At 43.7% G+C, this 11,975-nt stretch overlaps 1 protein-coding gene across 1 annotated transcript in view; it reads right to left on the reverse strand.

Annotated features, from left to right (window-relative positions):
• TLN2 (talin 2) overlaps positions 1-11,975 on the reverse strand; it is a 278,945-nt gene that overhangs the window by 55,066 nt on the left and 211,904 nt on the right. Inside the window, exons 43-45 of the mRNA XM_007958215.2 lie at positions 8,810-8,956; positions 5,449-5,615; positions 4,304-4,487 (exon numbers count right to left, since the gene is read on the reverse strand). Coding sequence (XP_007956406.1) covers positions 4,304-4,487; positions 5,449-5,615; positions 8,810-8,956 — 498 coding nt within the window. The remainder of the gene's footprint in view (positions 1-4,303; positions 4,488-5,448; positions 5,616-8,809; positions 8,957-11,975) is intronic.

Genomic DNA, 11,975 nt, shown 5'->3' on the forward strand with positions numbered 1-11,975 from the left:
CAGAATAGCAAAAAGATGGAAACAACCTAAGTGCCCATCAGTGGATGAATGAATCAACAAATTATGGTACATACACACAAAGGAACGCTACACAACATAAAGAATAACAGTGAATCTGCAAAACACCTCATAACGTGGATGAACCTGGAGGACGTTATGCTGAGTGAAATCAGTCATTCATAAAAGGACAAATATTATATGAGATCAGTACTGTAAAAAGTCAAGAAAAGGTTCATACCCAAAAAGAATCATTCTTTGAAGGTTACCAGTGGTGGGAGGGGCAGAAAGTTAAATTGCTAACTAGAGGGTTGATCTGTATTAATGTGGGTGAAAGAAAAGGCAACATACAATAAGGTGGAGGTGAGCACGACGTCATTAAGGCAAAGGAAAACACTGGAAGGAATATAAGAGTTAATTAAAGGCAACAAAGGTAAATATTATTGCATACACAATCCTGCAGTAAGAGTAATAACAATAATCTACCAGTGGATACATACACAAGCTGAACAGGTGTGGGATGGCGAATGGGACTACACCCACAAATATATGTAAGTTTGACAAAGGTTATTTCTACATATGTATTTATATGTGGTGCAATTACATCCAGGAATATAGTAGAGCATACAGGGGGCAAAGTTATGAAAACTTCTTAGCCATAACCAAACACCTTGTGGAAATTAGTCACTGGGCCTGTGGACTCAGGGCCATAGTCTCAGGGGACACTGAGGTCAACTGGCATAACATAGTCCACAAAGACAATGTTCTACATCTAACTTTGCTGAGAAGCCACTAGGGTCTTAAAAGCTTACAAGTGGCCATTTAAGGTGAATCTATTGGTCTCTTCTCTGTCTGGAGCAAAGAAGAATGAAGAAAATCAAAGACACAGGGAAACAAGTAGTCCAAAAGACTAATGGAACACATGCACCTCAGCCTCCGTGACCCTGACACCTGTGCCTGGCTACCACTACTGATCGCTCTGAAAGGGATTACAACAGATAAATTACAACAGATAAACAGGTCCTGGATAGAGTAGGATAAAATGTGGAACAAAACTCAAAATTACCTAAGAAGACCAGGTTCATTGGTGGAAACCCGCCCCCCCCCCCGAGACTACTGATCTTAGTTATACTTCAAGTTTGGGACTGAACTCACCCCCATGGCACAACTTTCAGCCAAACAATACAGGGATATAAAATGAACTATCATTCACCACCAGGGAAGTCTGCACCCCTTAGAACCATATGAGAGCAAAAGAGCAGCATTTGCCCAGGGACTAAGCTCAGAAGACAAGAAGGAAAGAAGGACAATTGGAAACAGAAACACAGGGAGGAAATGGGAAGAGTACTGACATATTGTGGGGGTTGCAATCAATGTCATGAAGCAAAATGTGTATGAATTTTTGAATGGAAAACCAATTTGCTTTGTAAACTTTCACCCAAATCACAACAAAAAATTAAAATAAAAGAAAATTGAAATCTTCTCTGCCCAACTCACTTTTCCTACAGTTGAATCAGGTGAGGAGAATGTTTCTGCTATATGGTTCCACCCCCAGGAACATTTTTAAGTTTTTCCTTCCTTATTGGGAGTAAAAACAATACCACAGGAAGGGATTTCTGGGAGTGCTTAGGATACCAGAGGTCAGACTATTTGAATTCTGATGTTATCAAAAAATCACCCAGCAGAAAAAATAAAAAGGCAACATAAGGAATGTTTCCTCATAGAGTTATGCTCCACTAGAGGACACTGGAAAGGGAAGGTCCATTGTTGCATGGGAGCAAAGCTGTCGGCCTTGCATTAACTAGGTGGACATTGGGTGATGGTTTTGGCCAAATAGACTAAACAGACTAGTTTGTTATGCATAGTTTAAGCAGTGAAAATACAATCATTTACTAAGATTCTGGGATAGAGAAAACAGGATTTTTTTTTTTTTTTTAAGTTTCATATTCTATTTATTGATGGCTGTGGTTGGCTGTTGGTTCGATAACAGCTGAACAAATATTTGTTGGGTATCCACTATGCTGGGAACTGTGTTGTGTAGTGAAGTTTTAAAGATTAATAAACCATGGTTATGGCCCCCCACCCCCTGGGTGGTGCAAACAGCTAAGCACTGGGCTATTAACCCAAAACTTGGTGGTTTAGACCAACCCAGAGGTGCACTGGAAGAAAGATCTGGAGATCTACTCCCAAAAGGTCACAGCCATAAAATCCCTATGGAGCACAGTTCTACTCTGAAACACACGGATCACCATGAATCAGAACTGACGCGATGGTAACTGGTTTTTTGGCTTGGGCTGTCCTTGAGGAGTTTACAATCTAGAACGGGAGACCAAGGAATAGGCAGATAATGTCAATGTATTTGCTAAATCTGAAGCAAGGTATTACAGGAACTCAGATCCCTTTTCCATCTCTCCAGCTCCTCTCTCTACCTCACTTCAGAGCCAAACTTTTCAAGTAGGTCTTCTACATGGGATGGCTTCATTTCTTCATTTTCATTTGTCTGCTGCCCAATCACTCCACAGAAACAGCCCTTGCTAGGGCCACCAATGTCCTCCAAGGCTCTAGTACCAATGGCCAACTCTCAGACCATCATATTTCCTGGCTTCTCATTGTCTCTGGCAGGTTGAAACCTTCTCTCCTCTTAGCATCACACCAGCTGCTGCTACTTCTCAATCTCCTTGGACATCTCTTTCTCCTTAATGTGGCCCTAAATGTTGGGTTTCTTACTCTTTCTTCTCTCACTCCATGCTCTTCCTGTCTTGTGACTGCAGTCACTATCCATGGGGTAGCCATCCTCGAATCTCCATCTCTGTACTGAGCAGGCATATGACTACTTTTAGTTCCATCTGTTTGTCTCACTGGCACTTTTAATTCAACATGCCCCAAACTGATCTTGCTGTCATCTCTACACCCAAGCTAGCTCCTCCTCTGGAGACCTTACCTCAGTACACAGAGCCACCATCTACACACTGCTCCAGCCTGAAACATGAGAGTCATCCTTGACTCCAGCCTCTTCCTCATCATCAAATGCTCACTGCATTCAGTCAATCATAAGACTAGTCAAGCATTCCTTCTGAATTTCTCCCAAATTTGTCAGTTTATCTCTATCCCTACTTCACCACCATAGTCCATGCCGCTAAGTTGGTCCCTATGCAGGAAACCCATGTTCAATTCTTGGCCAATTCACCTCAAATGTAGCCACCACTCATTTGTCAGTAGGGGTTGCATGTTGCTATGATGCCGAACAAACTTCAGAGAAGCTTTAAGACAGACTAGAAGAAAGGTCTGCTGATCTACTTCTAAAAAATCAGCCAATGAAAACCCTATGGAGCACAACAGACCAATTATGGGACAGCATTTTGTTCTACTGTGGATGGCATAGTTATGCGTTGGGGGCCAACTTGACAGCCGCTAACAATAACGCAGCAGCACACTGCCGTCGAGTCGGCCCTGACTCATAGCTACCCCTCCTTGGGTTTCTGAGGTGATATCACTATGGAAGTAGATTGCCCAACCTTGCCCAACCTTCCTTCCGAGGAATGGCTAGTGGGTTTGAACTGCCAGCCTTCTGGTTAGCAGTCAAGTGCCTTAGGCACTAATACTTTTCTAGGTAAAAAAGTAAATGATAATTCAGAGCATAGACAGGGAAAAAAAAAGTTAATAAAAGTCATAAAATGATTCTAGGTAAAAAAGTAAATGATAATTCAGAGCACAGACAGGGAAAAAAAAGTTAATAAAACAGTCATAAAATGATTTCTTATAAAACATTTCAGTACAATTTCCTTTTCCATTATTTAATCAAGTATATTGCATTTATTTTCACACATACTTACTGGCAACTGAGATATTATTTTTTCCAAACTCCTCAGTTCTATCCTTGATGACACAAATCTAGTTGCTCATTCTGTGCTGCAATTTAGAGCTTTAATTCTTTGTTTTCATTCATTATAGAAAACTTTTCTCTAAGTACTTCTTCTTTGTCCTCTAACTCACTCTCTAGCTTTAGAACATTTTGTCTAGACTCAGTTAACTGTGCCATGACTTCTGAATTTTTCACTGCTATAGTTCTTAATTTTTCTTTTGCAATGTAATTTTCTTCTTTTAACTGCCTATGAAGAAAAAGTGTATGAAAACAAAATATGCACTCATTTTCAATAACTGCTTCCTACCAGTTCACCAAACCACAGGAACATTCAAACATGATCGTTTACTTCAAAGTTCCTATTTTGTTTTTAGTCTCTGAGACCTGGTATATAGTGCTCTGTGGGAATGAGAGGAGGTCCCATTCTCCAGGCCCTACCCATACCTGTGTCTCAGGGTCATCGGAGCCCAGGCTGGCTGCCCCTAGCTTGACCACCTCAGCGAGCTGGGTGATGGTGGCTGCTGAAGACTGGGCTGCCTGGGCCAGTTTGTCTGGGGTGGACGCGGCTCCGGATACCAGCAGTTTTGTATCTTCAACTAGGGCTTTGGCTGTCTTTAGAATGTTCTCCCTGAGAAAGGAGGTGAGAGAAGAAGATGGGGGAGATAGAAAGGGCAAAGCTTGATTACTTGTAGTTAAGAAGGAAAGAAATCCTTTGCAGGGGGCTTTTCATCAAAGGACTTTGAAGAATAGAGGTGGTGTGGTAGCCCCTCTATCATGTGGCTTTCATCTCTGTGTAGGTAAAACTGGAGAGATGAGAGGAAAACCACATAGTATTCATGTAGTCAATTAATATTCAAGTTTCAGTGAAAGATTCGGTCTCATCAATTTGGCTCCCTCCCTGAAGCCCTGTATCTAAATAATAGGTCAGCCTCTTTTCTGTGACTCCTAGGATCCCTTAAAATACTTCAGGATAGTAAGCCATGAGGACACATGGATTGGGGCACCTTGTCCAAGACATCAGAGCCCAAGGGGTTGGGTTCTGGAAGGGATGACAAAATACTGGGAATCTCCTTAGCCAGTCCTAGGATGGGAGAGAGAGGAAGAAAGGTGCAGGACATGTGATGAGGATCTGTGTGTAAGGGGTCCCCACCATCAGCCTTCTGAGGGAGGAGCTGAAGAGCCAGTATGCTCCCTGTACACTCAGGGGAGAGCAGCCTTGGAACCTCACTCCCTAAAACCCAGCAAAGGCTACCCAATTCCACAAGTATTGGTGAGCAAGCAAGTTAGAGGAACAGCTCTTTCAGGTTTGGAAAGAGAAAACTTAAAAAAAATCCTCTGCTATAATAGAGTGGATTTAGGTCTGTGAAAGGCAGAACTCAAACATAACTCCATTTTACAGTTGGCAAAAGGCACTTATTTTGATTATATGGTTCACTTTTCCCACTTGAACGTCTTGTTGAAATGAAGATGGCTAATCACACTTCAGCTTCCAGGAAGTGTCTCTAATATTGATCATGGAGTTTCAGAACCTGGGCAGCCTGGCCCTCTCCCTTGTCCAGGAATCTGGCAGGTTGGTTCCGTTCCTGTACCTGTGGTCAGCGAAGGTCTCATTGTTCTCTGCGTTCAGGGTTCCTGCAGTTGCAAACATGATGGTGGTGTCCAGGTCGGCAATGATCCCTGACACAGCAGTGGCAGCTGTGATACATGCCTGGGTCCCCTTGTTCCCAGCCTGGAGAGCTGATAGGACCAAGGACACCTACAGGCAGAAAGGGAATGGGAGGGGGCAGGGAAAATAGAGAAAAGGTTAAGGTTAGTCAAAGGTGTGCTAATTCTTTTTTTTTGTGTGTGTAATTTCGGTGAAAATTTACAGAGCAAATTCACTTTCCATGCAGAAGTTCACATACACTTTGTCTCATGACATTGACCACAATTCACCACAATGCAACAGCTCCTCTCCCACTTCAAAGGTGTGCTAATTCTGAAAACAATATTCTCTCCTGATGTCAATGTACTCAAGGATTAACAGCACATATTTAGAGTCAGAGTTAGATGTGCTAGTCTGCTTTTATAGATTACAGCCTTGGAAACTCTATGGGGCCTTGGGCAAGTTGTTTTACCTCCCTAAGCCTCAGTTCCTCATCTGTAAAATGGGGCTATTCCTGCCTATGAGGTTTATTGGGAAGATTAACTGGGGGAGAAGACATGTAACACGTCTGCCACAGTGCTTGGCAGGTAATGTCTTCAGTGCAGGCCGGCTTTTCTTCATGTTTCCAAAATCTCAAAGAGGACTAAAGGATTAGTTTCCTATGAAGGGTAAGGCCTTTTCTTATCTTTTTCCTGTTGCCATATCTGTTAATGGACCCCAGAGAGGGTCTGCATATGCAGCCCCTCCACCTCTACCATTCCTGTAATCGATCCATCACTGAGTAATAATAATACCAGTGACCTGAGGGTCAAGCAAGCTGGCTGAGGTGTTCACTTCAGTTGTCTTCTGTGTTAAAAACCCTCTTCTGCCACCTCCCACCCCTCTCCGCTTTCAGTACCCCTCACTCTGTTCTTAGAGACATATTCCCACAATGCAAATCTGACCCTGCCACACCCCCATGTGCGATTCTCCCAGGGGTCTGCAGAGGAACTAAGTTCCCTGCATTCTCACCCTCTTTTTTCCTAACAGTTTCTCCCCCATTCACATAAATGCATTCCTCCCTAAGCTTACTATCTAACCTTTTGAGTTGCTGTTGTCAATTTGATCCCACGTAGGTCTTTTTTTTATTTTTTTGTGATTTGGGTGAAAGTTTACAGAGCAAATTCATTTTCTATACAGCAGTTCACATACATTTTGTCTTATGACATTGACTACAACTTACTCCCTGCCCCCCATATAGTTCTTAAAAGTGCATAATGCTCAAGGCAGACATTCTTTGCTGATTAAGCTAAATTGTTGTTTGGTTGAAAGAGCCTTGATGGCACAGTGGTTAAAAGCTGGACTGCTAACTGAAAGGTTGGCAGTTTGAATCCACCAGCTACTCTTTGGGAGGAAGATGAGACAGTCTGCTTCTGTAAAGATTACAGCTTTGGAAACCCTATGGTTTCTACTCTGTCCTATAGGGTCACTATGAGTCAGAATTGACTGGACAACCACGGGTTTGGTGTTTTGGTTTATTGTGAACCCTGAAACACTGGGAAAGGTGTTTACTGAGCATCTACTAAGTTACTTACATCAGAGTACACAGAGGTAAACAAGTCAAGTGGCTCACTGTGTGGCTCATGTTATATAAACACAACCAATACAGGTAAGAAAGACATACCAGGTGGGGATGGGCATGTGAAGGAATTAGAAAGGCAGTAAGAAACAGCTGGCCCCCCACAGGGGATCCTTCTCCAGATGTTTCAGATCGGGATGCTCAGCTGTGAGGAGCAGCAGGTCAGGCCAGCTGAGGAAGGTCAAGGTGCTTGGCTACTCTTGTAAACATTATGCAGCTCAGACGACCCTGCCCCATTCCTAGTGCTCTGGCTACAAAAAGGTCTTCTATGGGGGAACTTGGCAAGAGGAACCTCAATAACAAGGAAAGGCTCTGAAAGTTGAGAAAATGCCTTCCTTGAGCTGAGAGATTTATTTCCTCATTCTGTGGAGTCCAGGGAGGCCAGACCATGATTGGCCTTAGTGAGGGCCATGTACAGAGTGGCCTCTGTAGCAGCAGCTTCCAGTTGAGGGATTCCCCCCGCCCGCTCCTCAAGTCTTGTTGCCAAGTTCCTAAAACAGTACAGAGTTCTATGTCCTATGAAGCAAAGTGAAAGGGGGATGGGAGGAGGGAGGGAAGCCACACAAAGCCCAGGCTTCCAGCAGCCTGCAAAACAGCTCACCTGAAAAGTGATTCAGAGAAACAAGCAAAAAGCAAAGATAAATACGCTGTGGGTGAATGTAAGAACTAACTGGGAATGGAAGGATATTCAGGATGGGGCCTTGGAACCAGGGAACACTTCCTAGGAGAAATGAGTTTCCAGAGAATGGCCAGTATTTATTAAATGTTTAACTAGGTTTCTGGCACCCTGCCAGGCACTTTGACACTCATCACATATAATATTCACAACAGTGAGAGCCAGGTATTTTATCTTTCTTCCCATTTTTACAGATGAGGAAATGGAGGCTTGCACAGGCGAGGTAACTTAGCTAAGATCTCAAAGCGTTACTCACGACACTGTGATTTTTCTCTAAAACCAGCTGCTGTGAGGGTTAAAAATCTTAGTGCTAGTTCTAGCTCTTCCACAAAGGAGCCATGAGACTTTGAGCAAGTCACTTAACCCTCCCCCTCTTTGCTGTCCTGTCTGCAGATAAAGAGGTTGCATGCTAGGAACTTTGGGTGCTTCTTAACCTGCCCTCAGCCACCTGGGAGCCTCCTTGAGAAGGAAGACAAAAACCCACCACACTCAGTGGACTCTGACTCATAGCAACCCTATAGCACAGAGTAGAACTACCCTATAGGATATCCAAGGCTGTATCTTTATGAAGGCAGACTTTCTCCATGAGAGAAAGATGTGGGTTCAAACTGCCCACATTTGGTTAGCAGCTGAACATAACCACTGCACCACTAGGGCACCTCAGACAAGGGGGTCCACATTTTCAAAACGCCTTGAAGGGAGAGGCACCAGCCCTGTCCCCAGCAGACTTTTGGCTGCTGATTATGAGTCTCACTCTGTCCACAGGACAGCCCTTTAAGGTCACCCACCAGGGGCCCAACCTCCATGCAATAGTCACACTCAGTCCCTATATTTATCAGGGTCTATGGCTCACCCCGCTTCCCCGATATGCCCCATGCCTGCGTAGTGAGGGGAAACGACGAGACTACCAACTAGGCTGATGTTTGGCTGTTTCTCACTTTATGTCTCTGATCACAGTGAATAACCCAGAGTGAGGCCGGTAACTGTGTCAGACTGAGGGCTGTTCCTTACCTTCTCGGTGACGGCACGGGCACACTCGATCAGCTCCCTCTTGGTGTAGCTGTCCGTGGGACACACCTGAAGGGCCCCTGCCTTTTGGACCAGGAAGATGCAGCCGTGGCCCAAGTCCTGCACCCGAGTGCGGATCTGGAATCCAATCTGTGGAGACAAACCCAGAATGGGGAAGGAGAAGCATTGTGAATCCTGCCATAGAGGGTTTCCCTACGTGGAAAATTTCTCCTCTGTCCTATGGGAGCCTGGCTAGGAAAATTCCACTCCAATTGGGAGCCTGTGCTTGGTGAAGTATGGAATTTGGTTGATTTTGCTTCCCTTTGCAGAGACTGTGAAATGCCTACAATCCACATTAAATAAGCCTGTATCTCTTTGTGCTCTCATTAATGCCTTCCCAATAACTGTCACCTTTTCTGGCTTATCTGTGTCCTGAGCCACTGGTGAGAATGTGAATGAGATGAGCTTTGTGCGATCTTTCATTATCCATTCAACAAGCATTTCCTGAGCTCCTACTGTGTGTCAGAACCTCTTCTAGGCAGGGAATACATTTCATTCATCCCTCCCATCAACCCTACAGGGTATTAAACATTTGATATCTACAGAGTTTGTATTAAGTGTATTTTAAAGTGTTTAGATTTTTGCAAAATTCCTAAGTTTACCAACCAGAACACCCCCTAAGATGGACCATCCTAAGCTCCTTCTACCAAGTCGGGTTTGACGGTTCCCAAAAGGTACATTTTTATAGCTAAAGGCTCAGCAGGCACGCATGTTTTCAATGACCCGGGCTGTGTGATTCTACATTCTGCTGCAGGCTAAGAAGCCTAAATGAACTCTACTGAGGATAAACTGCCAGCTGTCTCCTTGGAGGTACAATAAATTCCACGCCACCTCCCTAGGTTTGCATTCCTCTGGCTCTGTTTGACAGCAGTTTTTATTTTGGACTGATCAATACAGCTCTTAAAAATAATCTGCCCTCCAGTCCAGATAAGCAACAAAAAACGAAACAAAAATTAATCATGAGTCAATAAGTATTATTTTCAAGAATCCACAACAGCCAGAAACTGTGGCTTAGTCTTCCAGCATCTATCAAACACATATACTAAAAGGTCTCAGGTACTGTGTATAAAACTTTGGGAGCTTTTGGTCACCTGGATGCCATCTTCTGATATCATTCCCATTAATGCAAGTTTAAGGAAGGGTGACTACAGAATGTACGTGTTGTCGCTGTTGTTGTTATGTGCTGTCGAGTTGGACCCGACTCATAGCGACCCCTCCTTGGGTTTCTGAGGCATATCACTACGGAATTAGATTGCCCCATCTTCCTTCCGAGGAGTGGCTGGTGGGTTGAACCACCAGCCTCTGGTTAGCAGTCAAGTGCCTTAGGCACTATGCTACCAGAGCTCCTGGGGAATGCATAGGGGCCACAAATGCTCATCTTAACATTGAAACATATATTTTAGGGGAAAAAGGTTATTCTCTTAAATTCATTAAGGCCTAAAATACTTTTAAATATATTTAATAGTGAATTCTTCTGATCCAGGAAGACAAGCTTCTGCTCTTTAGAGTGTCATCTGTTGTACAGTGGGAGCTGCCAAAGCTTCCCAGCAGACAGGGATGGGGTGTTTTTTCGACCAACTCCACGTAAAAAGCAACAACATAAGTGGCACCCATCTTGTACACTGTAGCAAATCTATACACAGGTCTGGACTAGTGCAGCAGTAAGGCTACCACTGAGGAGGGAAAAGACATTCTAATTCAGCACAGACAGTAGTAATGCCTTTAAATGTTGCTGGTTTCAAAACAAGGTCAAAATGAAGCAGGGAAATGCCTCATTAAAATTTTAAACTCAATCTGGTTCCCAAGTCCTTTGAGATCCATATATTTTAACCCTAAGATTTCAAGGGTCAGTCCCTGAGTGGTGCAAACAGTTAAGGTGCTTGGCTGCTAACCAAGAGGTTGGTGGTTTGAGGCCACCCGCAGGTGCATCAGAAGAAAGGCCTGGTGATCGACTTCAGAAAAATCAGCCACTGAAAGCCTTATGGAACACGGTTCTACCCTGACACATACATGGTTGCCATGAGTCGGAAATCAACCTGACAGCAATTGTTTCTGGTATTCAAGGGTTAGAGCTAGTCCAAAGGCAAGAGCTCTGGAGCTGAGGACGGCCAGATGTTTAAATGGCCGGGCACTGCTGGAAAGGCCAGGGGAGGAGATAGAAGAGGACACCTTTACAGAATTTCAAAATAAGAGAGACCTTACTGGTTCAACCTCCTTATTTTAGAGGGAGAAACTAAGGCTCAGAGAAGTGATATAATTTACTCACACAGCCACAATCTCAAAAGAAGCTAGATGGGAATCCAGCTCCTTAATCCCATGCATACTGCTCTATTAGATAAGTGCTTCTAACTTATTTTTTCCCCTTAGCAGAATCATTTTACCTCCAAATGGAATCTCACGTGGAATGTCAACATGTGAAAGAGAAGTGATACATTATCAGTATACTCTTCCTTTAAAATGTATACCCTGCACTCAATAAAAAGTCAACAATGAGATTGAACCAAAGTTTTAAAGAGGGGAGTTATGAAGGCCAGTTGCTGCCTAGTCGCCAATTTATTTCTCTATTTTGCTTTGGTCACACAGTGTTAAGAAAATCTTGTTACATGTCTAAATCACAGCAAAAGGGAGCATTTTTCTCCCAGTTATACATCTGTACCAACAAAGGCAGAAGCAGCATCAGCCCAGCAGTGGGTTAATGTACTGTTGTTAGGGGCTGTCAAGTTGATTTTCAAGTTATTGCAACTCAGGGTGACAGAGCTGAACGGCCCCATAGGGTTTCCTAGGCTGTAATCTTTATCAGAGTACAGTGCCCATCTGCTGAGTTGTTGGGTAGATTTGAACCACCAACCTTTAGGTTAGCAGCAGAGTGCTTAACCACTGTGCCATCTGGGCTCCTTGAGTTCATGCACTAGTGGCTCTTAATGGGTTACATTTGGCCTAGGACATATTCAGGAGCCTATGTATCTTTTCCTAAAAGTTTTTTAACTGAAAATATGTTTAAAAAATAAGCCTCTATGGACACTGGGAGGAGGTAACTATGGGGAGGAAGTGGGAGGGGAGCTGCTGCATTGTAAATTTTGGTCAATGACATGAGACAAAGTATATGTGA

This window comes from Orycteropus afer, unplaced genomic scaffold (assembly GCF_000298275.1).
Source record: "Orycteropus afer afer isolate SDZICR_OR568_19922 unplaced genomic scaffold, OryAfe1.0 scaffold00015, whole genome shotgun sequence".
NCBI classification, from domain to species: domain Eukaryota; kingdom Metazoa; phylum Chordata; class Mammalia; order Tubulidentata; family Orycteropodidae; genus Orycteropus; species Orycteropus afer.